Source organism: Ostrea edulis, chromosome 2 (genome assembly GCF_947568905.1).
Source record: "Ostrea edulis chromosome 2, xbOstEdul1.1, whole genome shotgun sequence".
Taxonomy (NCBI): Eukaryota; Metazoa; Mollusca; class Bivalvia; order Ostreida; family Ostreidae; genus Ostrea; species Ostrea edulis.
In genome coordinates this window covers 10,734,447-10,760,636 of record NC_079165.1, presented here as the reverse complement: position 1 = coordinate 10,760,636, position 26,190 = coordinate 10,734,447, and the positions used below count along the sequence as shown (strand labels likewise).

At 39.1% G+C, this 26,190-nt stretch overlaps 1 protein-coding gene across 2 annotated transcripts in view; it reads right to left on the bottom strand.

The window, feature by feature from the left end:
* The window catches only part of LOC125678963 (titin-like), a 294,828-nt gene that overhangs the window by 70,932 nt on the left and 197,706 nt on the right, over positions 1–26,190 (bottom strand). For both annotated transcript variants that reach the window (XM_056156077.1, XM_056156078.1), the window contains 54 exons: positions 25,814–26,119; positions 25,355–25,657; positions 24,941–25,243; positions 24,533–24,838; positions 24,112–24,414; positions 23,663–23,968; positions 23,267–23,572; positions 22,863–23,165; positions 22,449–22,751; positions 22,041–22,346; positions 21,550–21,852; positions 21,101–21,406; positions 20,705–21,010; positions 20,307–20,609; positions 19,893–20,195; positions 19,485–19,790; positions 18,994–19,296; positions 18,545–18,850; positions 18,123–18,428; positions 17,645–17,947; positions 17,223–17,528; positions 16,471–16,773; positions 15,993–16,292; positions 15,578–15,883; positions 15,170–15,475; positions 14,664–14,966; positions 14,250–14,555; positions 13,753–14,055; positions 13,342–13,644; positions 12,844–13,149; positions 12,424–12,729; positions 11,960–12,259; positions 11,311–11,616; positions 11,102–11,213; positions 10,819–10,994; positions 10,410–10,703; positions 9,745–10,068; positions 9,529–9,619; positions 9,220–9,420; positions 8,922–9,063; positions 8,589–8,788; positions 6,885–7,037; positions 6,727–6,772; positions 5,421–5,604; positions 4,929–5,046; positions 3,071–3,243; positions 2,592–2,652; positions 2,384–2,502; positions 2,071–2,274; positions 1,824–1,950; positions 1,552–1,724; positions 1,041–1,309; positions 518–780; positions 49–224 (listed from right to left, as the gene is read on the bottom strand). In XM_056156077.1, coding sequence (XP_056012052.1) covers positions 49–224; positions 518–780; positions 1,041–1,309; positions 1,552–1,724; positions 1,824–1,950; positions 2,071–2,274; positions 2,384–2,502; positions 2,592–2,652; positions 3,071–3,243; positions 4,929–5,046; positions 5,421–5,604; positions 6,727–6,772; positions 6,885–7,037; positions 8,589–8,788; positions 8,922–9,063; positions 9,220–9,420; positions 9,529–9,619; positions 9,745–10,068; positions 10,410–10,703; positions 10,819–10,994; positions 11,102–11,213; positions 11,311–11,616; positions 11,960–12,259; positions 12,424–12,729; positions 12,844–13,149; positions 13,342–13,644; positions 13,753–14,055; positions 14,250–14,555; positions 14,664–14,966; positions 15,170–15,475; positions 15,578–15,883; positions 15,993–16,292; positions 16,471–16,773; positions 17,223–17,528; positions 17,645–17,947; positions 18,123–18,428; positions 18,545–18,850; positions 18,994–19,296; positions 19,485–19,790; positions 19,893–20,195; positions 20,307–20,609; positions 20,705–21,010; positions 21,101–21,406; positions 21,550–21,852; positions 22,041–22,346; positions 22,449–22,751; positions 22,863–23,165; positions 23,267–23,572; positions 23,663–23,968; positions 24,112–24,414; positions 24,533–24,838; positions 24,941–25,243; positions 25,355–25,657; positions 25,814–26,119 — 13,650 coding nt within the window. The remainder of the gene's footprint in view (positions 1–48; positions 225–517; positions 781–1,040; positions 1,310–1,551; positions 1,725–1,823; positions 1,951–2,070; positions 2,275–2,383; positions 2,503–2,591; positions 2,653–3,070; positions 3,244–4,928; positions 5,047–5,420; positions 5,605–6,726; positions 6,773–6,884; positions 7,038–8,588; positions 8,789–8,921; positions 9,064–9,219; positions 9,421–9,528; positions 9,620–9,744; positions 10,069–10,409; positions 10,704–10,818; positions 10,995–11,101; positions 11,214–11,310; positions 11,617–11,959; positions 12,260–12,423; positions 12,730–12,843; positions 13,150–13,341; positions 13,645–13,752; positions 14,056–14,249; positions 14,556–14,663; positions 14,967–15,169; positions 15,476–15,577; positions 15,884–15,992; positions 16,293–16,470; positions 16,774–17,222; positions 17,529–17,644; positions 17,948–18,122; positions 18,429–18,544; positions 18,851–18,993; positions 19,297–19,484; positions 19,791–19,892; positions 20,196–20,306; positions 20,610–20,704; positions 21,011–21,100; positions 21,407–21,549; positions 21,853–22,040; positions 22,347–22,448; positions 22,752–22,862; positions 23,166–23,266; positions 23,573–23,662; positions 23,969–24,111; positions 24,415–24,532; positions 24,839–24,940; positions 25,244–25,354; positions 25,658–25,813; positions 26,120–26,190) is intronic.

Here is a 26,190-nt window from a genome sequence, read left to right as displayed (position 1 = left end):
GAAAATTTTGTTTTTATTGTGTTAAGTTTATTTCTGCAGACTGCATACCCTTGACCCTAAGGTAAGCTGAACATTTGCTGCGGCCTGCTGAATTTTGCGCGATGACACAATATAGACCAGAGTCACTGGTTCTAGCACTGCGTATGATGAGCTCAGCATTGCCGTCGGAGTCTGATCCCATGTAGACCCGCCTCGAGTCTGTCACATTCATTCCATCTTTTTGCCTGAGAAAGAATTTCATTTTCAATTAATGTAGTTGGAAAAACTTAAAAAAGACTCCTACAGGGCACAATAGGTAATAGAGTTAATGTCCCTAATCTCCTTATATACCTCAGAATTATGTGGTACATAGGTATGTATTAAAAAATAGGAAATGAAGTACGATAAAAGATAAAATCTAATTTAAAAAGTGACGTACATATACATGATAATGCAGAATAAGAGTATTGCTGCTGAACCTCTAGCTGGGTGTAGTAAGTAAGCTAAGGAAAAAAACTTTGCTTCTGAAAATTATTACCATTTGAAGTGAGGCATGGGGTTGCCCTTGGCAACACAAGTGAAAACCACTTCCTCTCCGGCAGTAACAGAAATGTCCTGTAGAGGGGTTGTGAACTTTGGTGTGAGATCTGCCTCTGGACTGGTCTCTCTTTCAGTTCCGAGGACATTGAGATGACCTGAGCAGGTCACTTCTCCTTCTGAGTTGGTAGCGGTACAGGTGTAGGTACCAGCAAACTGCTCAGATACCGAGAAGATCTCCAGAGTCAGCAGACCATGCTGGTTCTACAAACAGATATCAATATACTCCAATGGAAACACATAAACAAAGACTAGTTATAAAAAAATCTGTGTTCAGCCTCCAAGGTTGAAATAATAAAACTAAGTTTCAATGACTGAAGTACACAGTACATTTAATATCATGTTTTATTTAAAATTTTATTTTTTGCTTCTCTGCGATTTCTAATAATTGTAAACATGAGCTTACTAAAATTAAGTTTATTTTGCTTTTCTGTGATTTCTAATAATTGTAAACATGAGCTTACCGAGATAAAGTAGTTAGAGTTGTTGGTGATGTCTTTGCCATCCTTCTTCCAGATGATCCTTGGGGCTGGGAGTCCAGTCACGGAGCACATGAAGCGAACATGGCTGAATTCTGGTACTGTCTTGTCCCGCAGTTTGGCTGTGAAGTTCGGCGCCTCTTCCACTTTGTATTTCATTGTGGGGGCCTCAGAAAGTCGCGACAATTCGGCAGCGTACAGTGGCGCCACCTCCGGTCGTGGGAAAGAAAAGTCTGATACTTGCACTGTAGCTCCTGAAAATCAAAATGTTCAAATGAACCAGCATAATTTCTTTTAGGTAATTATTCATTTAATTCAAAAGTATAAATCCCCCCCCCCTCCCAATATGTACACTGTCATCTTAAGGATAAAATTATAAATAACATACATAATGATGTAGATTTAAGTGAGTGTATTCAGTTTGTCCATTCTTTCTAAGCCAGACATTATAAGTAATCAATGGTACATTCAGCTGCTATAATATGTTTCCACTTACTCTGTACTTTGACGTAGGATTCTGTCGTGGTGGAGCCCACCACATTGACAGCACGACACATGTATCGTCCAGTGTCGTCAGAGAAGGCGTCATGAATGGTCAGTGTTTGAACATCTTCATCCACGGTAATGCGGTAGTGACGGCCAGAATGCAGCAATTTACGGTCTTTGTACCTGCACATAAAATTAAAATCAGCATATGCACAAAAAAATTGCCTGCTTTATGTTTTATTGATACCTCAGTTTGTACAGAGTTGACTCCTTGATACTTGCCATTCCACTTGTGGATTTGGTTGACCTTTGACCTTGCATTCCAGTCTGACAGAGCTTCCCTCCTCAATGGTGCTGTCTTCCAGACACTGGATGAATTTAGGCTGAACAGATCCATCAGGAATAGTTTCTACGAAAGAACGAATGCCCGTAGCTTTCATAATCATATACCCTGGTTCAAAACACACTGCAGCTTGTTATAACTTTCAGGATTAAACTGATTTAGTTGTTGATGCGTTTGACGACTTACCGACGACCTTGAGTTCACATGAGCACCACGACTGGCCATACTTGTTGGTGGCCTCACATTTCCAGGTTCCAGCGTCATCTGGATTTACTTCGTGGATTATCAGCCTGTACACGCCCTTGATGTGCTCAAGGTCATAGTGTTTGGAGGACTTGATTCGGACATTGTTATGGAACCACTGAACTTCTGGTTCTGGACGACAAGTTACTGAAGAAAACAGGAAATTGCAAACGTCATGGTGAAATGATGAAATTCACTATAAATAGTTTAGTAATTCATTACAGAATATACATGCATATCAACATCCAATACTTACCTGTCACAGTGAGTTCCACTGTCTCCCTGACCTTTTTGACCTGGTCTATCAGGGGCAGGGTAAACTTGGGTGGGACATTTGTGTCGTGTAAAGAGGTGTCATAGTCATGTCTATCCAGTCTGAAACAAGCAATGTACATGTAAGAAAACACTTTCACACAGTCACAAATTCTGATGTTTTTTTAAAAAAATTAGAAACAAGCACTTACTTGAGTTTAGGCAACATTTCTGCGGGTTGTTTTTCTCTCTTTTTCTTCTTTCTGCGCAGGTCTGTAAGGTGAGAAAATCACATTATCATAAAATGTTCAGTTATTCAATGCATATTCCTAATACTGTCATGTATAGGTGGATTTTACATATTCCTAATACTGTCATGTATAGGTGGATTTTACATATTCCTAATACTGTCATGTATAGGTGGATTTTTAGCAAGACACAAATTTAGCAATTTTTCCATAAACTATGGGTATATATATTTAGCGCGAGCTATTTTTAGCAACTTTATAATTCCAGCAAAGATAACTATTACTTCTGATATGGAATAAATTGTTAGCGATATTCAATTTTAGCGACCTCATCACTCTCACTAATAAAGCCAAAATTAAATCCTCACTAAAAATTCTGCTCATACAATATCCTTCAGTTTCATAAACAATCTGACCTTGACATTAAGTGGACCTTGACTTACCTTCTACTGAAATCCTGGCTGTGGTGAAGGCCTCACCATGTTCATTAACAGCTTTACATTTGACCTTGCCAGCATCCTCCACATCAAGGTCACCAATGAAAAGGGATGCAAAATGGTCATGGTAAGTCATGTGGAACTTCCTTCCGTGGGTCAGCTCCTCGCCCTCAAGATACCTGGAGAAGCAAAGTCATATGAAATACTAAAATCCCTTAAATTTTAGCTTTTACTGCATATACTACAGACGACAAATTCAAGATGCCTTTTCATACCTTGCTGATTCAAGACAAACAATATTTTGCTCACTGATGAACAATATATTTTTATAAATATAGAAACTCCTTTTTTAATTGAAATCGGTATCCATTCACTTGGAAGAGGAAAACACTCTAAACCCTTGTCTGTGTATATATAGTTGTTATGCTTACACTTCACTGGGAGTCCCAGACTCTGTCTCTATCCGATCGTCTGGATTACTGGACAGTAACATATTAAATCCTAGCACTACCTTGTCCATTATCACAAGGTGACAATTCCAACTCAATTAGTGAAATTACACCAATTCACACCCAACATTGTCAATATTTTGTAATGAAAAGAATTTGTTTCAATTCCACATCAATTGAAAAATCCTTCAAAACAATGTTACATCCTGAATACCTCTGATACCAAAGTTATTTTTTTGTTGTTGTTGCAGAGATATGCTGAGTAATATAATCCACCTCTCTGCAGGATTACAATACACAAAAATATCCTGATCTTTCTGCTGCCAGGCAGACCCGGTGCACCTTGATATGAACTCAATGTTAAAAAGATTCCAGTCTTATCTATAGTTCAGAATTTGACACCCATCTAGAGATGGAGAGAATTAACAGAGTACGAAAATAAGTTCCTCAACTGAAATTCATCCACTGTAAAACCTCACTCAGTGAGGATGACACACACTGACCCCATCTCCAAACAAATATTATCATCTTCTGCACCAGATTTTATTAGGATTTATAAATAATACCAAGCTGTTCTGAAGTGAGGCCTTTCACACATGAAATGTTAAGATCAGCATCCAGTACAAGTTGTTTTTTATCAAGTTTGTTCGATACCAAAATATATTTATGAATGCTGCTATCTTATGTTTTTGCAATGATTTATGAGAACATGTGTGATGTATTTCATATGTATAGAGGCCCACTTCCAGGGAAAGAGGCCTCCTTAAAGGGAAAATCCATAATCAATTAGCTACACAACTTTATCTCAAGACCATGAACCAAATCTTAGAAAAGATTTCTTACATGTTACACAAGGTTTCTCTGCTAATTACTTAATTATCAATTAAACTTCAAAGTGGTTATGCAGATCGTTCTTATCCTTTGAGAAAATTAAACTATTTTCTCATCAGAATCTTATTTCTGGAGTGTTTACATTAATGTTACACGAGATTCTTTGGTAGAATCCTTTGATGAGCCTGCATCTGACATGCAGATGTCTTATGCTGAATTAAATAACATTGGCATGTTCTACAAAATCAAATTAAGGACAAAGGAGACCCTAAACAGTTATAATAGAATTTTGTAAAACTATATCTGTAACTGCTAGAAACCCATATCAACAACACAATCTCCCTATGAAGCCACCTTTAGTTTTGCATTATTTACAAATCCTTACTTGAAATTCAATGGAATAACATTACGTAAAAATAACGTTACACCCTAAAATTTAAATCCTTCTATTGGTGCATTTCATGTATGAAAGACCATTATTGTTTAAATCCCATGTACATTGTATATACAGCAAAATTCTAATTCATCTTGGATGCATGGAAATTCTTGGGTATCCTATGGCCTTAATGATTCCCCCTACTCACCAGTGAATGACTGGAACAGGTTTTCCACTGATTTTACAAGTCAGCTCCACATGGGATCCTTCATACCCATGGGCATCGGTCAGGGGCTCCACCATTAATGGGGCATGGGGAGGTAACTCTGTAATAGACAAGTATTTTAATTGTCATACATTTGCTAAATCAAATGAAATGTTTAACTCCTTTGTTTGCGACAGAAAGAGAATGTAAAAGATGGAACACCAGGCCATTTCAAAGTTTTGGAAAGAGAAGAAAACAAACTGAGACTAGGGGCCTAGTGCTAAAAACAGTTTTTGCAGCAACTAAAAATCTGTGTCTGGATCAAGTCAGGAAATTGTTTTCCTTTAAATAATAAAATAAACTGATTGCTATATTTTTCATAGAAAATGTAGACTTTATTGTATTTGTTGGGTGTAGGTAGAAAATGTAGATTATATTGTATTTGTTGGGTGTAGAAGCACCCTTTGTTCTACAGCCCTGAACATTCACACTCACCCAGTACAAGCTGTCTGGACATTACGCCTTCATCACCCTCCTTTCGGAAGATTGCACTGTTTCTGGCTAAGCGGCCCATGGGTAGAATGTCAAGGTCATCCTCTTTGTGGTGTTTCCTGTCGCGGTATTCCTTGTGGTGGGCACGAGACAGTGGTTTCCCTGTCAGTTTCTTCTCAGCAGTTCCCTGTTTACGTAATATACAGGTTTCGTGTTACAATTAACACAGAACAACTTATAATGTAAAATCTGATAATGCAATCTAAAACTCACTATAAAACTGTTATCAAAGAATCAGACTGTGAAGACAAGGGAAAAAAATACTCATGCACAAGCTGCTTTCATATAGATATATGTTCTCTTTAAAAATGCAAGATTCTTAATAATATCATGTACTCTAGGATTCACATTTAATTGTAATTACTAATCAATTTTTATCAACAGCCACATTGCTTATAATTTGAACCTGATTCAATATAATCATTCTATTGAAAGAAGAAAAAAAAAATAGATAAATAAAATTTGACCATCAAATCTGATTAAGATGCTATAAAATGCAATAAACAATCTGAGAAAAAGCGAGTTTGAAGAGAAAATAAAGAATAAAGAAAATAGTATGAAGAAAAATATAATGTGTAGAGAAAATAAAGCATAGTGAAAATCTTAATAAGACATTCAATTTTCAAGGAAGGGGAAATAATTCACATCACCATTACATTAAGGGAGATAACCCATATTACAGTCAGTTACTCACTTCCTCCAGATTAGATGTCTTCTGTTTCTCTCTTGGCTAAAAGCAGAGCAGCAGGAAAAAAAGCATTAATGCCTGACAACTAGAAGCAAAATACTGGTAGCAAAAGCATCAGGGTCAGATTGATTTAAACTGGGTCACACAGCAAACTAGCATTTGGAATGTCTATGGGAACCAAATATGCATCTAAGATTGTGTTTTTCAACAATTATATGGGAAATGGTATGTGTGTTGTTTTTTCTTTATATTATGGGAACTTGAGTTATTTCACACATTATCACTGACTTCACAAGGAAATATTATATGTTAATTTTATTTGCTGCATGTATTTCTTAATAAGGATACACAATGATAATACATGTATGAAGAGACAATAGCCAATGACACTAGAAGCATACAATATGTATGAATACTTCAGTTATACAGGAATAACAATTTCAAAACTCCAAACATGCAGGATACAAAAGTTTGGCATTATCATTTAGCTACTAGTTACATGTATATAAAATGTATTACAAGAAGCTGGAAATATACAAATGAAATACACGTCAGACTTACATTAAGCCAAGGATGGTCTAAAGCATCAAAGATTGTCATTCGTTTGCTGAAAAGAGATGATCATCACATTGATACATGTTTGTAATTATTTGAACAATGCCAGATATCAGAGTGTCTTTTTATAAATCTATGCACAATAAACTTGTATGGTTTCGAACCTCTTGTCAGGGATAAGGAGTTTCTTGATAAAATCTCGGGCTTCTTCCGAGATGTTCTGCCACACTTCATCATCAAAGTCATAGTCACATCGATTAATGTTCACAAAAGTCTCGTGGTCAGTTTCTCCAGCAAATGGTGAATATCCACTCAACCTACAAAATTGCAAAATGAAATATACCAAATTATGACACCTTTACTCTACATCATTTTAGTCCAACAAGTTAAAAAAATCATAAAAAATATGGTAACCAAAGTCATATTGAAATATTCCCTGAATTAGTACATATAAATCCAAGGGTCTTATAAAACATAGGTCACTTATTATTCACTGAATTAGTACGTATAAATCTAAGGGACTTACAAAACATAGGTCACTTATTATTCACTGGATTAGTACGTATAAATCCAAGGGTCTTATAAAACATAGGTCACTTATTATTCACTGAAGTAGTACGTATAAATCTAAGGGACTTACAAAACATAGGTCACTTATTATTCACTGAATTAGTACGTATAAATCTAAGGGTCTTATAAAACATAGGTCACTTATTATTCACTGAAGTAGTACGTATAAATCTAAGGGACTTACAAAACATAGGTCACTTATTATTCACTGAAGTAGTACGTATAAATCTAAGGGTCTTATAAAACATAGGTCACTTATTATTCACTGAAGTAGTACGTATAAATCTAAGGGTCTTACAAAACATAGGTCACTTATTATTCACTGAATACTTCCTATTACCAGCCCGTCAGAGTTATCGCGCTTTGATGACTCTTGCGCGTCAATGAACATGTCTCGCGAGCAAGTGCGAGATTACCGGGACATAATTAAAACGTTGATAGCCCCCCCCCCTTTTTAAATATATATATATATATTTTAAAAAACGTGGTGTCAAATGGTAAAATAGCCATTAGTCAATTTACATTAAAAAAAAAAACAACAAAAAACTAACACTAATATATAAAACTAACGTGTTTTTGAACGCTACATAATGTATCGCATCTATTTCAAAAATCGATGTTTTCTATTCGAATTCCATCGACAGTTGTAATTTATGAAATATCTTAGATGAAGTTCGGAAACAAAACAGTTGTGTTCATTAGTGTTATAAATGTCACAATTTTTTTAAAATGCAGTTTGACAGATGGATAATTTATTTTAAAATATTGGAAAAGGAGGGGGTGCATGTATACTTACAAAGTCAATGCCATGTGAACCTGCGCTAATTGTATGATAAAATATCTTCATAGTCTGAGAGAATAAATTTAAAAGCATATGGATCCCATTATTTGCAAGAAAATTTCGTTATGTTGGATGTGCATTGGTTTTTTCCTTTACAGTTCTTCTTGCTCTTGCAGTTGATGCTTTTATATCTGTCATATTTAGCAAATTCAGTACCTGTGCTCCCTCACATAGTTTAACAAGTTTGTCTTTTTTCTTGTTAACATAATTTTATTTATTTCAACTTTATAATTCTGATCAGTGTTGTGGTTTGCAGTTCTTTATAATTTGTATTCAATGCCGTATTACGTGTGCCTAATGTTTACGTTGTCCCGGTAGCACGACTTTACGCGCCTTTAATTTGAAGAGTTCCACTAATGGAAATCAAAAGTATTAGTACATATAAATCTAAGGGTCTTATAAAACATAGGTCACTTATTATTCACTGAATTAGTACGTATAAATCTAAGGGACTTACAAAACATAGGTCACTACTCCAAGTGACCACATGTCAGTGGTGAAAGACACAGGTTCAAAGTTGATGATCTCCGGGGCACAGAATTCAGCAGTGCCAAACAGGACCTTGACATTTTTGCCCTCCTCTAGTCTCTGGGTAAGGCCAAAGTCAATGATCTTAACATCAGTGCTTTCCTTGGTTACACACATCACATTCTCGGGCTGAAAACAGATAATCATCGGCATCTTTAATATTAATTAGCTATGCAGTAATAACTATTATCACTTCTTTGTATAAAGATGGAGGATATTGTTATGATGTAATCATTTATTGAGAGGTTGCTATGGTACTGACCTTGAGGTCAAGGTGAACCAGATTTTGCTGGTGCATGTGTCGAACTCCCTGACAGATCTGTCTCATGTAGGTGATACATTCTTTTTCAGTCAAATCATACTCTTGTTCTACCAGGCGGTCAAACAATTCACCACCGGTCAACCTGCACAAAACATGATCATAGCAATACAGGAATAGTGATATTCTAGTCAATCAAAACTTAGCTAAGGCTTCCTTTTTTTCACCATTCATCCATCAAAGTGACATCTTTTCCGTTTATGCATTACCTGTATAAGCTAATTGATTAAGAGAGACTTACAGTTCTAGGATCATGACCATTTCTCCTGCCTGGTCAAAGGCTTCATGGAGTTGTAGAAGTTTGGGATGGTGTAGTTCATTCATCATGTCAATTTCATGTCTGACCACCTCCTTCTCGTGAGGTTTACAGCGGATCATCTTGGCCGCCCAGTTTTTGTTTGAGGCTCTCTCAATGGCACGGTGGACAACTCCAAACGCTCCCCTGTATCATACCAAAAACATGTTGTGAATGGAGGATATTTTGGTTAAAGTTTCAATTCTTCATGTTTTCAAAAACAAATGTATTGTGATTATGCTTGATAAAACTTGCCTGCCCAGCTCTTCACAGATAATGTACTTGCTGAGCACGTCTCCCTTGATCTTGTCAATATTCACATCGTTGCCTCTGAAGCTTGCATCGTCTGGAAAGAAAGATTTGAAACAATAGCAAGAGTAACCAAACGTTTAAACACTATAGCTAAATAAAATTTCTTTCAAACTGTTCTCAGACATATACATATGTATAAGACTAGCGTTTATTACTTACAGAGATCGTCATAGTCCATATCGGGCACCGCCTCTCGGGTTACCACCTTGTCTGTCTCCTCTCCCGGTTCACTGATTCCAATGAAGTTTTCAGCAAACACTCTGAACTTGTGTTCTTTGAACTCCTCCAGACATTCCACAGTGGCATGGGGCATCCTGGTGGTCAGGGCTCGTCGCCAAACCCCAGTCTGCATGTCCAGCTTTTCCACGATGTAGCCAGTGATTTCTGAGCCACCGTCGTCTGCTGGTGGCAGCCATGACAGTTTGACAGAGAATTTGGTGATGCTTTCAATGACTGGTTTGCCCTCTGGTGGACCTGGGCGATCTGTTGTAAAAATGCATCAAATGAATTTTATGTAAGAGGAATGCACAAATTTGAATTAGATGTTTATGAAACTTGATTCACATGAAACCTAATAAAACATCAGCATATATTTTTCGATCAGAAGAGAGACTGCAATGAAATTTACTGCTGGCCTGTATTTCTCAAAAAAAAAAGAGAAGAAACCCAACTTAAGTTCAAAATTGCACTTCTGAGATTTTACAAATTTTGACTGTTCAAATAAAAGAAAACTAAAACTTGAGTTTGAGATTATATTTGAGAAATCCAAACCAGATCCTGACCTACAAAAATCACAATTAAAAATTAATCAGGACTATCCATACCAATGACATGCACAGGAATGTTGACCATGTCTGATCCAACAGAATTTTCCACCATGAACTTGTATACTCCACTGTCCTTTTTCTCTGTGTCTCGAATGACCAAAGTGGAGTGATGTGGAAGAGTCTTGATTTCCACCTTCCTGCGAGATGGCTCAATGACCTCTCCATCCACTGACCAGGTAATTTTGGGAGCTGGTCGGCCTTTGTAGGGAATGCGGATCATAATGGCATCCCCCTTGCAGATCTGTACGCCATCCAGGTACCTCTGGGGCATGTCTACTATCTTAGCCGGCACTGAAAATGTTTTTTCAAAAAGAACTTGTAATATCTCGCGATTTTCACAATAAATTTTTTTGTGAAAATAATTTTTGCGAATTAAAAAAAAAAAACTGCAGAAAGAAAATCCTACCATTGACATCAAGACTGGTTCTAGACGACACAGAACCGTAGAAATTACGAGCATGACATTCGATGCCACCAATGTCTTCTTCAGTAACATTCTTAATAGTCAAGGTGTATTTTCCTCCCTCCTCTTTCTTGATTTCTGTGTGTCTGGTGTTGAACACTTCGCGATAGTTCTTATACCTGTAATGTTCACATCAATATCACCCAGTGGTCACCACTTATTTCAGAAAACTTTACAACTACGAAAACTCCTGTATATTTCATGAAACAGACAGAATGTTACTTACCATGTGATGCTGGGTCTGGGCATGCCCGAGATCTCACAGGTAAACACAGCATTCTGACCCTCTGTGACAGTCAGTGGTTCCAAATGTTTCACAATCTTAGGTGCTTCAGTCACTGAAAAAACACATAAGAATTTTATTTTTGAAATTCTTACCTTTGAGATGTCAACTAAAATGAGTAAACACAACACCTGTTCCACTGTTGTACTTGCCTATAGACTCCTTGCAGTAGAATGGTTCTGTGGCGGGGGAGGGCTCACCAATACCCTCCTTGTTTTCTGCACGAACTCTTATTTCGTATTTAAGTTCCTCGTACAGGTTTTCAATCTTGTGTTTAGTTGTTTTGATTGGTGTCTTGTTGATGGGCATCCAAGTTCTTCCTGAGAGGTCCGCCCTCTCCAGATAATAACCAGTAATGGGGGAACCACCATCATGTTCAGGTGGTTGCCATGACAACTCCACAAAGCGGGGCCCAATGGCCAGGATTTCTGGAGCATTTGTAGGTGCTGGTGGCTTGTCTACAGACAAATTGTGATGATTAAAACAATTTCAAAACATCTACGTCACACTGATGCATATATAAGCTAAAATGTGTAATGAATAGTATGACACATTAGAAATAAACCACAGCAAATGATTAGTCTTTTATGTTAAATGTGCCCTGCACATGTATATACAGAAAAGGTCTTCCATACTTTACAAAGATGAAACTTGCATGCATTAACAGTGAGGAATTCAAACTCCAAATCTGAAATGGTACAATCAATGTAATGAATGCAGGCAGAATATCTATACCAGTGTGAGATAATTATACAAGGCAACATCTGAAACAGAGTTAAAACTATTTATAGATAATGTTACCTTTCCTGCCCTTGAGCTCAACAGGTGATTTCAGCTCAGTAGGTTTGCTGGCACCAGCAGCATTTTCTGCCATGACTCTGAAGAAGAAGGCGTGGCCCTCTCTAAGTCCCTTCAGGTGGTGACTTAGGACTTGTCCAGGCACACGAGCCACTCGTTCCCACTTGTCACTGTTCGACAGACGGCGCTCGATGGTGTAGCCGGTGATGCCCTCGGGTCCACTCATTGGTGGTTCCCAGGTCAAGGTTAGTGAAGTTTTAGTGATGTCCTTGACATGTAGAGAAGCAGGGGACAATGGCGGTTCTGTAAGCATAGAATGTAAGTTCTTCAGAGACCATAGAATATAACAATACCTTGTGTTTATATGAGTATTCTTGTAGCTACCCCAAAACAAATCAAAAGTTATCTAGTGTAATATGTATATATAAAAAAGTACTCTGAAAAAATAACAAAAAATGTCAACTTACCTAGAGTCCTCTTTGGTGTAGCAGGCTCTTTGGACTCCAGTGCTGAACTTCGGCCATATTTGTTCTCAGCATACACTCTGAAGTAGTAATCCTTGCCCTCATTCAAGCCAAGAATGGTCAAGGAGGTCTCCTCGGACATCGTCTTGGACACATGAACATAAGTGTGTCTGGGCCCCTCCTTCTTCTCCATGATGTAGCCGGTCACCCGTGAACCGCCGTCCTCTTTGGGAGGTTTCCATTCAATGGTGACCGAGTCTCTGGTGATCTGTGTACATTTGATTGGTCCAACAGGCACGGCAGGTGGTCCTACATTTCAAAATATGAGAATTAAAAGTCTGTTGTTGATTTTACTAGTGGATGTTATATATATATATAGAACTTTATTTCACTCAGATGATACTGCTCGTATAATTGTTTTACCATATTTGCTCTTGGGTGTGACAGGTTTCTCTGATTCCAGAGGTGAGCTAATTCCAGCTTCATTTTCAGCTGCCACACTAAAGAAGTAGTCCATGCCCTCAATAAGATTGTAACAGTCCACACTGAGGGTGCCAGGAGGTAGACGGGCCACTCGGAGCCATCGTGGGTGACGAGCCTCACATTTCTCCACGACGTAAGATGTGATCTTGGATCCGCCATCACTCTCTGGTGGTTTCCATGACAGTTTGACCTGGTCTTCAGTCACATCGTCCACCTTTAGAGGTCCAACTGGTTTAGATGGTTTCTCTGGAAACAAGACAAAAACCAATATTAAGAAAATTGTCAATACATCTAATGTCTTCGATTTTTTTCACGAGGAAATATTCTTGGAATCCAACAACAGGTCCAGGTTTATATGAAACAGCTATTTAGTGACTTTTTTCTGGGAATATCGATGTGTCTTATGAGATGTTTTAGAAGTAATGTTCCAGTTCTTACCTGGTGGTTTGCTGGATTTGATGGAAGATTCCAGCTCCACAGGTTCACTGAATCCCTCAGAATTCTTTGCCTTCAGTCTGAATCCATATTCACAGTCTGGTTCCAGGTGTTTGATGGTAGCCGAGTGCTGGTAGCTTTCTAGCTCCTTGATCTTGCTCCATGATCCTAATCTTCCCTTCCTTTGTTCCAGGATGTATTTAGAAATCATTGCTCCACCATCAGACTTAGGTTTCTTCCACTGAAGGGTGACTGAGTCTTTTTCTGTGTAAGCTATTTCAAAGTTCTGTGGTTCAGTTGGTTTTGCTGTAAGACAGAATGAGATAGCACATGGATGAAATAATCACTTGCTAGTAAATAAAATAACACTTCTATGATTGATTGCAAATGCATACAACACCAGTCAATGAATACCTAGTTTTCTCTGTGGTACCACTGTCTTCTCAATGACAGTCGGCTGACTGAGACCTTCACAATTTTCCGCGAAGACTCTGAAAACATAGCCCCGGCCTTCAAGCAGGTTTTCTACGGTGAACCACGTGACATCCGGTTCCACACGTTTGATGCGAATCCAGTTCATGCGTCCTGCTTCCCGACGCTCTACAGGGTAGCCAATGATATCAGTGCCACCTGTGGAAGCAGGGGGAGACCACTCTAGTGTTGCTGATTCATCTGTCACTTCTGTGATCTCAAAGTCTTGGGGTGCCGAAGGGACATCTACATAATTAACATTTATACTTTAATAACACTGTAACTCCATAAAGAAAAATCTCTTGCAAAATTTTACCCATTTATCAACTTTACAGTAATATTTCATGCAATCATATAACTCTAAACAACTACAGACTCATAAAAATCAGCACCATCCAACAGGAGGTGGCCTTATTTTTCAGCTTCTTCATGACACATACCGACAAGGCTCTTGGCCTGGATAGCATCAATCAGTTCAATGGGTTCACTGACTCCCACTTTGTTTTCAGCATAGATTCTGAAGTTGTAGTCGTGTCCTTTGATGAGACCAGTCAGGGTGGTGCTGGTAGCACTGGGTGGGACCTTGGTGGCTCTCTTCCAGCCACCCCATTGTAGGTCCAGTTTGTCCAGGATGTAGCCAGTCAGTGGACTGCCACCATCATCTTTTGGTGGTTGCCAGGACAGCGTGATGGAATCTTTAGTGATGTCTGCTGCTCTGAGTGGTCCCTGGGGTGCACTTGGAACCTCTGAAAATGTCAAGAAAACCAGCTTTATTAAATTGCTGCTTATAATACCAAAGCAGGTATTACTTTTGTTAGATATTGCATCATTTAATTAAAAAAAGGACTGCTTACCAGGTAGTCTGGTTGGAACAACAGATTCATCCAACTTGGTGTCTTTCCCACGCCCAACCTCATTTTCAGCCACCACTCGGAACTGGTATTCTTTGCCTTCTTTGAGGTCAGAGAGAGTTTTTGTTGTAGATTTGGGAGAAACCTCGGTCAGTGGGGACCAGTTTCCTGATGTCTCCTTGGCCTCAATGATGTATTTCTTGATTGGTGCCCCACCATCATCGACTGGTGGTTGCCATGACAGTGTGACAGATTCTGGAGTTATACTGCTGGCTCGAACTCTTCCAGAGGGAGCACCAGGTTTAACTACAACAAATACAATTAAAGAAATTGATTAATATTTTCATTATCTATATTTCCTAATTCAGTCTGAATGTGAAAACAGATGTGACAAATGATGAGAAATTTACAAAATTGTGACTTTTACATAAAATTCCTTTTTGCAGACTGATACAAGTTTTATGGGAAAGGTTTTTCCTCTATATTACTTAATATATACACATGCATACCTGGCACCCTTCTTGGTGTAATGGGTTCTTTTGTCTCCAGATAAGGCCCTTGTCCTTCAATGTTCTCAGCAGATACTCTGAATAAGTACTCCACATCCTCAATGAGCTTGTCAGTGGTCAGTGTCAGTACGCTTGGTCGTGGGGTCTCCACCTGAACCCAGGCTGTGCGGCGTGTGTCGCGGCGTTCCACAATGTACCGCTTGATGGGTTGACCACCGTCTTCTTGTGGTGGTTTCCAGCTGAGGGTGGCAGAGTTTGCTGTTATATCCGACACCTTCAGTGGTCCAACAGGAGCAGATGGTACAGCTGTAACAATTAAATATTGTGTAAGTATACTTGTCTAGTTCTGAAGACAATAGTGAACTTTACCCTCCATGCTAATTTGAGTAAAACTGAACCAGGACTTACTGTATGGGTGCTTGGGCACCAGTGGTTTGTCTGAGGCCAGTGGCTGAGAAATGCCCACTTTGTTCTGGGCTCTGACCTGTATGAAGTACTCGGTACTCTCCAGCAGATATTGAATCTTACAAGACTGGGCCTTGGGGCCGAGTTTCTCCACCTGGGTATAGGTTGTCTTTCTTGCCTCTCTCTTTTCCACAACGTAATGAGTGATTGGACTTCCTCCATTGTCTTTGGGTGGTTTCCAGGACACCACCGCGGTTGTCTTTGTGATTTCTGAGAACTCCAGTGGCCCAGTTGGTGGTGATGGAACTTCTGCAAACATTAAAACATCATGGTTCTTATTAATTCTATACAATTTTTAATATTTCAGAATGCTTGTACATTTCATTAAACATAGTCCCAAACTAGAGAGGAAACATACCGGGTGGTTTGATTGGGATTACTTCATCAGACATCAGAGCTTCGCTGCTGCCAACATGATTCACAGCACTGACTCGCAAGTGATATTTCTGGTCTGATATTAGGTCCCTGACCTTGACCTTGGTTGTATAGCGGTCACAGGTCATGGCCGTTACCCAGTTCTTTTTGTCAGTTGTCATTTCAATTTTGTAATTTTGAATTGGTGATCCTCCATCACTCCTACTGGGACCCCATTCCATGGTCAGACTTGTTGCCAGAATGTCAGAGAATTTGATTGGTCCAGTGGGTGACTCTGGGGCTTCTGAAAAACAATTACAATGCTTTGCTCATATTTTTTGTTATAATATTCATCAAATAAAACATGTGCAGGGTCATCACTTGGGTATATCTCCCCTTCAAACTTAAATGTTCTAAACTGACAGACCTATTTTTTCTTTGAAGTATCTAATGACTGTTGTCTTGTTTTGCTTTTTGCATACCTGGTTCTTTGACTAGTTTGACTGGTTCTGACATCTCTGCTGGTGGACTGGTTCCCTCCTCATTTGTGGCAGTTATTCTAAAGTAGTATTCTTTCTCAAGTTGCAGTCTTTCTACCACACATGTGGTGCTGGGGGCCTTAATTGTATCCACCTTGGTGTAGGAGCCATATTTCTTGTCCCTACGTTCCACAGTATAGGACTTGATGGGGAGTCCACCGTCATTGGATGGTGTCTGCCAGCAAATAGTCACTGAAGAGCTAGTTATGTCTGTGGCCTGGAGATTTCTTGGTGCAGAAGGTGCATCTTTTAACATCAAAACATATCATTTAATATCAAGAATCATAAGATGTTCACTAAAGGAAAATCAATAAAAGCAAAAAGTAGCGATATAAAGATCTGAATGCAATAAGATAACAAGATATTCATCAAATCCTATCAAAATTTCTGATTATCATATAAGTGGTATTTTTAGCTAGACACAAATTCAGCGATTTGTCCATAAATTATGGTTAATATATATTTAGTGAGTCAGAGTTAATCTTAGTAACTTTACAATTCCAAGAAAGATAGCTATTACCTCTGATACGGATGAAATACTAGCAATATTTAAATTTTGGCGATCTCAACATTGTCGCTAATAATGCCAAATTTAAATCCTCACTAAAATTTTACTTATACGGTAATTTCCACAGGCATTTTAATAGCATGCGGGAAAGAGTACTTCTAACGATGTAGTCTCATCAGATACTAACTGAATGGGCTCTCTGGTTTGAATCCCTTGTCAGCCTCCAGGGGTTTGGACTGTCCCACCTTGTTCTCCGCCAGGACTCGGACAAAGTACTCCTGTCCCTCCTTCAGACGGGTCAGGTCATAGGTCATCTGGTCGGCTGGGACCCTCTCCACACGGGAGTAGGTGGTCTTCCAGCTTTCCCTCATTTCTACCACATAGCCAGTGATGGGAGAGCCTCCATCGGAGGGACTGGCTTTCCAGGATAGTGAGGCGGAGGTCTTGTTGATGTTGGACACAACCAGTGGACCCTCTGGGGCAGCGGGCACATCTAACAATGATTCAAATCAAATTGAAAACAAGTACAATTAAGAACAAATACTCACAGCATTCAAGACTGTGATAGATCTTCAATATTAAACTATCATACATGAATTTGAACCATACCACTTGGTTTTGCGAGTCTGATGGGTTCTCTGGTCTCTGCTTTATCACTTTCTCCAATATCATTCTCAGCAGACACAGCAAAGAGGTAGTTCTTTTCAAATTCCAGTTTGTCCACCACTGTTTTGGTGGTGTAATGTTCCACTGTGGTGACTTTGACCCATTTCTCGGTCATTTCCACTCTACGCCAGATAATGTATCGACGGAGCCTTGATCCACCATCAGATTTGGGTTTGCCCCACTCCAGGGTCACCGAGTCCTTGTCCGTGATGGTGACGGTGATTCTTTCAGGCCGTGAAGGTACAGCTGAAAAATTATTTCACTCAAGACATTAAAAATGAAGAAGACTTTGTTCCATTGTTTATGATAATTTGATTTAGATCTTTAAAAATCAATGATTGGTATATTTTTCTCCCGAGATGGCTGTTCAGCAGATGATGTTAGGTTTGATTTATAGGTTGTATTGTGTTATTATGCTTACTGAGATCTCTCTTTGGTTTGGCAGACTTGTCTGACGTGAGAGGTGGACTCTGGCCCTCCTCATTAATGGCAAACACTCGGAATAAATATTCATTGTCTGTTGTCAGGTTACTGACTGTATAGCTGGTGATGTTGGCTTTCACCTCCTCCACCTTGTTCCAATAAGATCTCCTGGTGTCTTTCATCTCTATTAGGTATTTGGTCAATTTGGAACCACCATCTGATTTTGGTGGTTTCCAAGACAATTCAGCAGAATTCAAGGTGACATTTGAAATCTGGAGAGGTCCTTCTGGTGCATTTGGTGGATCTGGAGAGAATTGAAAAAAATCAAAATATATGTATAATCCTGTTCAATACCTGATTACCAAAACATTAAGCAAAATGTATAGAATCTACTGAAGAGAAGGATCATTAATAACATACTGAATGGACTCTTCAGAAGAACAGATTTGTCCATCTCCAGAGGTTCACTGAATCCAGCGCTGTTCTCAGCAAACACTCGGAAGTAATAATCAGCATTTTCATTCAGGTTCTGGATACAGAGAGATGTAATGTCAGGGGTCAGTTTATCCACCTTCTTCCACATTGTTTTTCTGGCTTCTTTCAGCTCCACCACGTATCCCTTTAGTGGTAATCCACCATCACTCTGTGGAGGTTTCCACTCAATGGTGGCTGAGGTTTTCTGTATGTCACGGACAGTGATTGGGCCGGTGGGTTTAGATGGTTTTCCTACAATTGCCATCAAAGTACATTGTATATCATTTATTGTAGATCTCTATACTGCTTTGTATTTTATATAATAATATTTCATGATCTTTGAAACAGGTTACTATTAATTTTGTATAATAAATGGCAGCTTTGAGTTAAATTACCAGTTGGTTTTCCAAGTTTAGTTGGTTTGGATGTTTCTGCCTTTTCACTTTCTCCAACATCATTTTCTGCAGACACTGCAAAGAAGAAGCTCTTTTCAAACTCCAACTTTTCAATGACTGTTTTGGTGTTGAACTGTTCCACTGTGGTGACCTTGGTCCATTCAGATGTCATTTCCACTCGTTTCCAGATAATGTAACGTCTGATTCTAGATCCGCCATCAGAGTCGGGCTTCATCCACTCAAGAGTGACTGAGTCTTTCTGTGAATCAGTGACTCTCACTTTCTGTGGTGGAGATGGGGCACCTGCGTGATGAGTAATTTTAGTTTAAGTATCCGTTATTTAGAGTATTGCAGCTATTTTTTAACTTCTGTATCTCAATGTGAACAATTTGTGTAAGTAAATCGAGTTAACTGTATATAATTGCATGTATTCATCTAAGGATGGGAGAAATTTAAGTAGTTAGAGAAGACCATTGAAGGAAAATACTTACTTAGTTTTTTGGTTGGTTTGGCAGACTTGTCGGATGTCAGAGGTGGACTTTGACCTTCAGCATTAATTGCTGTAACTCTGAAAACATACTCAGTGTCCAGATTTAAGTTTTCCACTGTGAATTTGGTCACGTTGGGTTTGACCTCTCCCGCTTTGTTCCAGAAAGATCTGCGGACATCCTTCATTTCTATGAGGTAGCCAGTGAGTTTGGATCCTCCGTCAGATTTGGGAGCCTTCCAGGTCAGATCAGCAGAGTTCAAGGTCACATTGGAGACGTCCAGTGGTCCTTCTGGGGTATCTGGTACTTCTGCAATTGCAGTTGTGGAGATTACACATACATAATTGTATCTAAAAATAAAAACTGGCTAACTATAAAACATGAATGTTGACACAGAGCAAAATGACTTACTGAATGGACTTGTTGGTGTAATTGGTTTCTCTATCTCCAGTGGTTTAGATTTTCCAACAGCATTCTCTGCAGTGATGCGGACATGATATTGTTGATTTTCTTTCAGTTTGGTTAGTTCAAAGTTTAGTTGATCTGCTGGCACCTTGCCAACTTGGCTGAAGGACTTGTAGCTGTCTTTTAGTTCAATGATGTAGTGTTTAATTGGTGAGCCTCCATCTGATTTGCTGGCTTTCCATGACACTGTGGCTGTTGCCTTGGTAACGTCAGACACCTCTACTGGGCCTTCAGGAGCAGATGGTACACCTGTAATTTAAACATGAAATCATTCAATCTGTGGTCAAAATGTTAACATTGCATTACAATCTGAATATTGTCATTGAATACACATTACACTTGATACATGTTAAGCCTCACCACTTGGTTTTTCCAATTTTGTGGGTTGTGTGGTTTCTCCCTTGTCACCTTCTCCAATATCATTCTCTGCAGATACAGCAAAGAAGTAGTTCTTCTCAAATTCCAGTTTCTCAATGATAGTCTGTGTAATAAATTGTTCTACTGTGGTGACCTTGACCCATTTCTCTGTCATTTCAATCCTCTTGTAGATGATGTAACGTCTGATTCTAGCTCCGCCATCTGCGGCTGGTTTGGACCATTCCAATGTCACAGTGTCTTTTTCGGTGTTTGTAACCTTGACCTTTTCAGGTTTGGATGGGGAAGCTGTAATTATCAAAAGAAGAATTTGAAAACCCATTACATATTAAGTATAAGAGATAAGTTATCATTGTAGGAGGTAATACGCTGCATAAACTTACTCAGATCCTTTGTGGGTTTAGCGGTTTTGTCCGACGTGAGAGGTGGACTTTGCCCCTCATCATTCAGGGCAGTTACTCTGAATAGGTATTCTTTATCCAGAGTTAATTTATCCACAGTGAATTTGGTCACATTTGGTTTGACGTCTCCACATTTGCTCCAGTAGGACCTGCTTTTTTCTTTCATTTCTATGAGGTAGCCAGTGAGTTTGGATCCACCATCAGATTTTGGAGGCTTCCAACACAGGTCAGCAGAGTTCAAGGTCACATTTGAAATGTCAAGTGGTCCTTCCGGAACACTTGGCTTTCCTACAAAATAGAACACCATACAAAATTTCTGTTTTATGTAGTCCCCTTAACACTTCTCAGCAATTGAGTGGAAATTCTGTAGTTTCTTACCAAATGGACTCTTGATGAGCACTGCTTTGTCCATTTCCAGAGCTTCACTGAATCCAGCGCTGTTCTCAGCAAACACTCGGAAGTAATAATCAGCATTTTCATTCAGGTTCTGGATACATAGAGATGTAATGTCAGGGGTCAGTTTATCCACCTTCTTCCACATTGTTTTTCTGGCTTCTTTCAGCTCCACCACGTATCCCTTTAGTGGTAATCCACCATCACTCTGTGGAGGTTTCCACTCAATGGTGGCTGAGGTTTTCTGTATGTCACGGACAGTGATTGGGCCGGTGGGTTTAGATGGTTTTCCTACAATTGCCATCAAAGTACATTGTATATCATTTATTGTAGATCTCTATACTGCTTTGTATTTTATATAATAATATTTCATGATCTTTGAAACAGGTTACTATCAATTTTGTATAATAAATGGCAGCTTTGAGTTAAATTACCAGTTGGTTTTCCAAGTTTAGTTGGTTTGGATGTTTCTGCCTTTTCACTTTCTCCAACATCATTTTCTGCAGACACTGCAAAGAAGAAGCTCTTTTCAAACTCCAACTTTTCAATGACTGTTTTGGTGTTGAATTGTTCCACTGTGGTGACCTTGGTCCATTCAGATGTCATTTCCACTCGTTTCCAGATGATGTAACGTATGATTCTAGATCCGCCATCAGAGTCGGGCTTCATCCACTCAAGAGTGACTGAGTCTTTCTGTGAATCAGTGACTCTCACTTTCTGTGGTGGAGATGGGGCACCTGCGTGATGAGTAATTTTAGTTTAAGTATCCGTTATTTAGAGTATTGCAGCTATTTTTTAACTTCTGTATCTCAATGTGAACAATTTGTGTAAGTAAATCGAGTTAACTGTATATAATTGCATGTATTCATCTAAGGATGGGAGAAATTTAAGTAGTTAGAGAAGACCATTGAAGGAAAATACTTACTTAGTTTTTTGGTTGGTTTGGCAGACTTGTCGGATGTCAGAGGTGGACTTTGACCTTCAGCATTTACTGCTGTAACTCTGAAAACATACTCAGTGTCCAGATTTAAGTTTTCCACTGTGAATTTGGTCATGTTGGGTTTGACCTCTCCCGCTTTGTTCCAGAAAGATCTGCGGACATCCTTCATTTCTATGAGGTAGCCAGTGAGTTTGGATCCTCCGTCAGATTTGGGAGCCTTCCAGGTCAGATCAGCAGAGTTCAAGGTCACATTGGAGACGTCCAGTGGTCCTTCTGGGGTATCTGGTACTTCTGCAATTGCAGTTGTGGAGATTACACATACATAATTGTATCTAAAAATAAAAACTGGCTAACTATAAAACATGAATGTTGACACAGAGCAAAATGACTTACTGAATGGACTTGTTGGTGTAATTGGTTTCTCTATCTCCAGTGGTTTAGATTTTCCAACAGCATTCTCTGCAGTGATGCGGACATGATATTGTTGATTTTCTTTCAGTTTGGTTAGTTCAAAGTTTAGTTGATCTGCTGGCACCTTGCCAACTTGGCTGAAGGACTTGTAGCTGTCTTTTAGTTCAATGATGTAGTGTTTAATTGGTGAGCCTCCATCTGATTTGCTGGCTTTCCATGACACTGTGGCTGTTGCCTTGGTAACGTCAGACACCTCTACTGGGCCTTCAGGAGCAGATGGTACACCTGTAATTTAAACATGAAATCATTCAATCTGTGGTCAAAATGTTAACATTGCATTACAATCTGAATATTGTCATTGAATACACATTACACTTGATACATGTTAAGCCTCACCACTTGGTTTTTCCAGTTTTGCGGGTTGTGTGGTTTCTCCCTTGTCACCTTCTCCAATATCATTCTCTGCAGATACAGCAAAGAAGTAGTTCTTCTCAAATTCCAGTTTCTCAATGATAGTCTGTGTAATGAATTGTTCTACTGTGGTGACCTTGACCCATTTCTCTGTCATTTCAATCCTCTTGTAGATGATGTAACGTCTGATTCTAGCTCCGCCATCTGCGGCTGGTTTGGACCATTCCAATGTCACAGTGTCTTTTTCGGTGTTTGTAACCTTGACCTTTTCAGGTTTGGATGGGGAAGCTGTAATTATCAAAAGAAGAATTTGAAAACCCATTACATACATGTATTAAGTATAAGAGATAAGTTATCATTGTAGGAGGTAATACGCTGCATAAACTTACTCAGATCCTTTGTGGGTTTAGCAGTTTTGTCCGACGTGAGAGGTGGACTTTGCCCCTCATCATTCAGGGCAGTTACTCTGAATAGGTATTCTTTATCCAGAGTTAATTTATCCACAGTGAATTTGGTCACATTTGGTTTGACGTCTCCACATTTGCTCCAGTAGGACCTGCTTTTTTCTTTCATTTCTATGAGGTAGCCAGTGAGTTTGGATCCACCATCAGATTTTGGAGGCTTCCAACACAGGTCAGCAGAGTTCAAGGTCACATTTGAAATGTCAAGTGGTCCTTCCGGAACACTTGGCTTTCCTACAAAATAGAACACCATACAAAATTTCTGTTTTATATAGTCCCCTTAATACTTCTCAATAATTGAGTGGAAATTCTGTAGTTTCTTACCAAATGGACTCTTGATGAGCACTGCTTTGTCCATTTCCAGAGCTTCACTGAATCCAGCGCTGTTCTCAGCAAACACTCGGAAGTAATAATCAGCATTTTCATTCAGGTTCTGGATACATAGAGATGTAATGTCAGGGGTCAGTTTATCCACCTTCTTCCACATTGTTTTTCTGGCTTCTTTCAGCTCCACCACGTATCCCTTTAGTGGTAATCCACCATCACTCTGTGGAGGTTTCCACTCAATGGTGGCTGAGGTTTTCTGTATGTCACGGACAGTGATTGGGCCGGTGGGTTTAGATGGTTTTCCTACAATTGCCATCAAAGTACATTGTATATCATTTATTGTAGATCTCTATACTGCTTTGTATTTTATATAATAATATTTCATGATCTTTGAAACAGGTTACTATCAATTTTGTATAATAAATGGCAGCTTTGAGTTAAATTACCAGTTGGTTTTCCAAGTTTAGTTGGTTTGGATGTTTCTGCCTTTTCACTTTCTCCAACATCATTTTCTGCAGACACTGCAAAGAAGAAGCTCTTTTCAAACTCCAACTTTTCAATGACTGTTTTGGTGTTGAATTGTTCCACTGTGGTGACTTTGGTCCATTCAGATGTCATTTCCAAACGTTTCCAGATGATGTAACGTCTGATTCTAGATCCACCATCAGAGTCGGGCTTCATCCACTCAAGAGTGACCGAGTCTTTCTCCACTTTTGTTACTTTCACTTTTTCTGGTGAATGTGGTGGACCTGGTAAAATATTACACATATCAATACTACTACATATGAGTACTACCAGCGCTGCACATGATGTCTACAATATATCCATTAAAAAAATACAGATGTTTTGAAAAATAATAGTACTTACTTAGTTTTTTGGTTGGTTTGGCAGACTTGTCGGATGTCAGAGGTGGACTTTGACCTTCAGCATTAATTGCTGTAACTTTGAAAACATACTCAGTGTCCAGATTTAAGTTTTCCACTGTGAATTTGGTCACGTTGGGTTTGACCTCTCCTGCTTTGTTCCAGAAAGATTTGCGGACATCCTTCATTTCTATGAGGTAGCCAGTGAGTTTGGATCCACCATCAGATTTGGGAGCCTTCCAGGTCAGATCAGCAGAGTTCAAGGTCACATTGGAGATGTCCAGTGGTCCTTCTGGGGTATCTGGTACTTCTGCAATTGCAGTTGTGGAGCTTACACATATATAATTGTATCTAAAAATAAAAACTGGCTAACTATAAAACATGAATGTTGACACAGAGCAAAATGACTTACTGAATGGACTTGTTGGTGTAATTGGTTTCTCTATCTCCAGTGGTTTAGATTTTCCAACAGCATTCTCTGCAGTGATGCGGACATGATATTGTTGATTTTCTTTCAGTTTGGTTAGTTCAAAGTTTAGTTGATCTGCTGGCACCTTGCCAACTTGGCTGAAGGACTTGTAGCTGTCTTTTAGTTCAATGATGTAGTGTTTAATTGGTGAGCCTCCATCTGATTTGCTGGCTTTCCATGACACTGTGGCTGTTGCCTTGGTAACGTCAGACACCTCTACTGGGCCTTCAGGAGCAGATGGTACACCTGTAATTTAAACATGAAATCATTCAATCTGTGGTCAAAATGTTAACATTGCATTACAATCTGAATATTGTCATTGAATACACATTACACTTGATATATGTTAAGCCTCACCACTTGGTTTTTCCAATTTTGTGGGTTGTGTGGTTTCTCCCTTGTCACCTTCTCCAATATCATTCTCTGCAGATACAGCAAAGAAGTAGTTCTTCTCAAATTCCAGTTTCTCAATGATAGTCTGTGTAATAAATTGTTCTACTGTGGTGACCTTGACCCATTTCTCTGTCATTTCAATCCTCTTGTAGATGATGTAACGTCTGATTCTAGCTCCGCCATCTGCGGCTGGTTTGGACCATTCTAAGGTCACAGTGTCTTTTTCGGTGTTTGTAACCTTGACCTTTTCAGGTTTGGATGGAGCAGCTATACAAAAAACAAATGAAATATCTGTAATTCTATCCACAATTTCATAACAAGCGTAAAGTTCCATCAACCTTCTTTCTGGGAAGTTATAAATTGAACCTAGGGAAGTTTTAACTTGAACCTAGTGCCAATTGAAATAAATCAGAATAAACTTACCGAGTTTCTTTGATGGTTTAGCAGACTTGTCTGAGGTTAGAGGAGAACTCTGTCCCTCCTCATTGGTGGCATAAACTCTGAAAACATACTCATTGCCCTCAATCAGTTTATTGACTGTGAAGTTAGTCACATCTGGTTTGACTTGTCCACATTTGTTCCAGAAAGATTTCCTCACATCCTTCATTTCTATGAGGTAGCCAGTGAGTTTGGATCCACCGTCAGATTTGGGAGCCTTCCAAGACAACTCAGCCGAGTTTAGGGTTACATTTGAGACGTCCAGTGGTCCTTCTGGTGCACTAGGTTTGTCTGTAATGGAAACAAAGAACTGTTTGCAATGCATAAATCACAGGAAGAGATAAATGATTTTCAGAATTGTT